Consider the following 3,992-nt stretch of genomic DNA (forward strand, 5'->3'; position numbering starts at 1 on the left):
TACAGAGTGTATATCCACCAAATTGTCACTAATGTAACATCAGTGGTGGCAGCACAGACAAAGAGCAGCGTGCAGACTTTGAATGGCCTTTGTGAGCTTCTATCACAACTGTCAAACCAAATAAAAAATGTCCACAAACAGGCACAATATTTAGTCTATCATCGCCTTTTCAAAACCGGTGTTAATAAGAGACGACTTTTGAGTTTAGACTGTGGGCACGATGTAACAGTGATCCGTATTTTGTCACAGGATCATATTTAGAAACCCAAATTAAGATGCCAAGACAGAATGAAAATTACCAGTTCTTCAGAGTGCAGCCGGTCTTTCCTTACTGTCAGACACTCATATCGCTCACAGAGGGATTCCTACATCATACAGTTTTTGCTGTTCAGTTGGAGGCTAAATCATGTAGTTTTAGCAGAGATTTAACATCAATCTCTAATCTCATGAATCTAAATAAACTGGCCACAATAAAACCAGTAAGACTAACATGTGACCCGTCTTTTCAGCGACGTTACAAAAGCTTAAACTGCAGAAGAAAATAGAGAAAGCTGACAATGTATTGTACTGTAAAAATAATTCAGTGGTCATGTTGTATAAGTTTATATACAAATGCAGCGGTTATGTGAATAGTTGCACTTAAAAATAAGGTGTGATTTTTGGGCATGTATGCAAGGCAGAGACTGTTTTGGCTCTAGCTGCATCACATCCTCCAACTGCCGGTCTGTAAGAAAGCATCTCCTGGAGCAGAGACGTTTGTTTTTTCAGCCAAAACAATGACAGTTCTTTAGTACTTTTGTCATTCCAAAAAAAAGGCATTCGCTCTAAGGTTTCTTATACAAATATATCAAACTTTGGGACTGAAAAACAAAATGTGTAGCAAAGGAACTTTAAAATTTCAAATGAGATTTAATCAAAGATCAATTATTTAATTGTAACACAATTAAAGCTGTAAAAGGTAATACAAATGTCTGAGCCTGAAAGCATTTATAAAAAATAAACCGCTCCCTTCCTGAACTAACAAAATATCATTGTCGCTTTAAAACATGTAATTTAACAAGATGGCATATCTTGGCAATCAAAAAGCCCTTCTGTGATTTGTTTCGGCTTAATTATATTTTATCGCTAAAAACAATAAGAGCTCATTCCATTAAAAAAAAACACATTGAGCCAGAGGAAACTTTGAGGTTACTTCTTTCTAAAGTTCCTGAGAGAGAACAGGTTATTCCCCATCCCGTACACGTACGGACTGATGGACGTGTAGGAAAATGAGATAAGGAACTCGGCTTCGGCCCAGAAATTCCAGTCAGTGGGGATTATGGTCAGCTGGAGGATCAGGTAGAGAGTCCAGTCGAGCTGGAACAACCCCATGGCCGCCAGCACGGCTACGGTGCTTCGATGGAGACTCGAACCTCTGCCCCTCCGGCCTATGGACGCTGGTCTCACCTTCGACCTATGACCCAGCAGCACCGCGATGATGAGGCAGCCGGTGACGGTGACGACGGCCAGGGGCAGCATGTTGCACAGCAGGAGGAACAGGTATTTGTAAACGCCGTTGATTGCGGGGCAATGGTCTTCGCTACACTGAAAGAAGTCCGGTAGGCAGCCGCTGCCGTTTCCCATGGCCGTGGCGTTTCCCATGGCCGTGGCGTTTCCCGTGGCGTTCCCCGCAGGGCCTTCAGCAACGATGATGAAAACGGGGAGACTCAGCAGCGCGGCAAACAGCACGCAGGCTCCGCTCGCCATCCAGGCCGACCGGATGCTGTCCAGGTAGATCGGATGGTTGGCCCTCTTGTCGGCGTCTCTCAGCTTCTGCTGGCGGAAGACGCTGATGAGGACGGTGAAGAGGATGCTGGCAATCTCCCCGAACTTTGTCAGGAACTTGAGCGAGCGGCACGACCAAGTGCCTACAGCAGCGGAGGAGGTCTGGAGGACGACGACGTCAAAGGCGGTCATGATGAGAATTTCCTCCAAGTTGGCTGCCGCCAGCCCCAAGAGAAATAACTCAAAGGATTTGAGTCGGGTGAACTTGGTCTGAATGATGGCGAGGATGAGAAAAACATTACCTACAAGTCCTATGCACACAATGAATACTCTCAAGCCCAGGAGGTTGACAGCAACACCAACCATTGTTGAACGTATAGCCTTGATCACACAAAACAAGCGTCGTACGTGTTCCTCTCGTCAGACAGAGATATGTTCCTCCAGCGCGGGGCGAAGTTTTGTGTCATCTCTCTTTGACGCATCACTGACCAGGCGCCCTTGTCATCAAGTTCTCAAAGGTGGCAAGAACGTAGCTCGGTGATTGGCTTCGCTCGTTATAGACGAGAGGCTGGAAACATCGAAGGCTTGGAGTCATTAAAGTTTTACCTCTGAGCTTTTCAAAGCCTCATCTTGAGACCAGCACAGTGATTTAAAGCAGGTTTTTTCTTTTTTTCCTTCTTTTATTTCCACCGGCTGACATCACCGAGTGCAATTCCTGCAAGAGCTAATTTACATCCTTTGCCACTAGTTCCTCGCCTCGTCCTTGTCATTACGTGCTTTAATTGGCATGCTATATTATCGACTTACCACACACAACTGTGCCATACCAAAAACAAAAAATATATATCAACTAATGACATCCTTTGAACCCCTCCTATTAACTATTTGGAACTTAAGTTTCTCCACCCACTAAGTAGAGGTGTAAAACACTTGGAGGGGATAATGTCAAAGCCTTTGCTGCCTCTTCAGGAAAGTATTAAAATACTAAAATCATGATACTTGATTTGAAAAAGAGCAGCAATTTAAATAGTGTCACCTTGAGAAACTCTTAACTGGTAATATCCACCCTGTGTATATGTGTGTGTTTAATTTACCGGTATCTGTTTGGACAATTGGCATTGCTTTGCAGAAATCTCAGCATGATGCTACAAGTTTACGTTTCAGAATAAGACACTAAAGAGTATGAGAAAAGAACTCAGAGAAGTCAGTTTCAAATATTGTCCTATTAGTCATTTGAGTTATGTTTCTTCCTCCATTCATTAGAAGTGTAACATATTTTGAGGGGATAATGTCAAAGCCTTTGTCACCTCTTCAGGAAAGTAAAATACATATAATTGAGATACTGAGATAGTAATACCATTGGAAAAAGGTAAGTAATGTAAGTGGTTTGACTTTGAGAAACTGATACTATTCTACTTGTTTACTGCATATATGTTGCCAGTATTAAGTATATTTCAGAGAGGAAATGATAGCAGCTGAGGCCAGAAGTTCACAGTGCCAGTTATGTCTCTATAAATCAGTGGAATCAGGAATCACTTCCTGTTTCGGAATAAGAGAATCTGTGAAGAGGAGAGAAGAACTGAGAAAGTTGCAAATATATTGACTTTGACAAACCAATTTGATGATGTTAGATGAATATCTCTTGATTTCAATGTAAATAATTAGAATATCATAAATAATCTGTGTTTATGCATGTGTGTGTGTGTGTGTGTGTGTGTGTGTGTGTGTGTGTGTGTGTGTGTGTGTGTGTGTGTGTGTGTGGTGGACAAACAGAGGAAAAGACATAATGGGACATAATGGCTCCTGGACCCTTGTTTACCCAGAACCAGTTCATGTTCCAGCTTGTCTCTTTCCCTCTTTTAGTGTGTCGGCTAGTTAGCAGACTTTATTTTCAATCAAGCCCTGCATCCTGACTCAGCTTAATTGTGAATCCCACTGTGTGTATCTGTGTGTGTGTGTGTGTGTGTGTGTGTGTGTGTGTGTGTGTGTGTGTGTGTGTGTGTGTGTGTGTGTATGTGTGTGTGCAAAAAGAAGGATAAGCTCTACACTGGCAGTAAATGGATAAACTAGTTACATAAAGAACCTGGACAGCTTTGTAAAGTCCTTTTTCCAGCATTCAATAGCTATCAATCGGAGAGCTGGGTCCTGTTTCTCGTACCTGGCTAAACAAAGTCAAGCAAATGTCCTAATCTCCAGTTTAAATTAGCGAGATGATTGACATCAGGCTA

The 3,992-nt window shown here is 42.5% G+C and overlaps 1 protein-coding gene across 1 annotated transcript; it reads right to left on the minus strand.

Moving 5' to 3' along the window:
* Positions 1 to 1,188: 1,188 nt before the first annotated feature.
* On the minus strand, positions 1,189 to 2,130 carry ora6 (olfactory receptor class A related 6; the record flags this gene model as incomplete). Its single annotated transcript, XM_079215718.1, has 1 exon — positions 1,189 to 2,130. The coding sequence occupies one exon, from the start codon at positions 2,128 to 2,130 to the stop codon at positions 1,189 to 1,191; it is 942 nt and encodes a 313-aa protein (XP_079071844.1).
* Positions 2,131 to 3,992: the final 1,862 nt, after the last annotated feature.

The sequence above is a fragment of the Taurulus bubalis genome, assembly GCF_910589615.1.
Source record: "Taurulus bubalis genome assembly, chromosome: 3".
In the NCBI taxonomy this organism is placed as follows: domain Eukaryota; kingdom Metazoa; phylum Chordata; class Actinopteri; order Perciformes; family Cottidae; genus Taurulus; species Taurulus bubalis.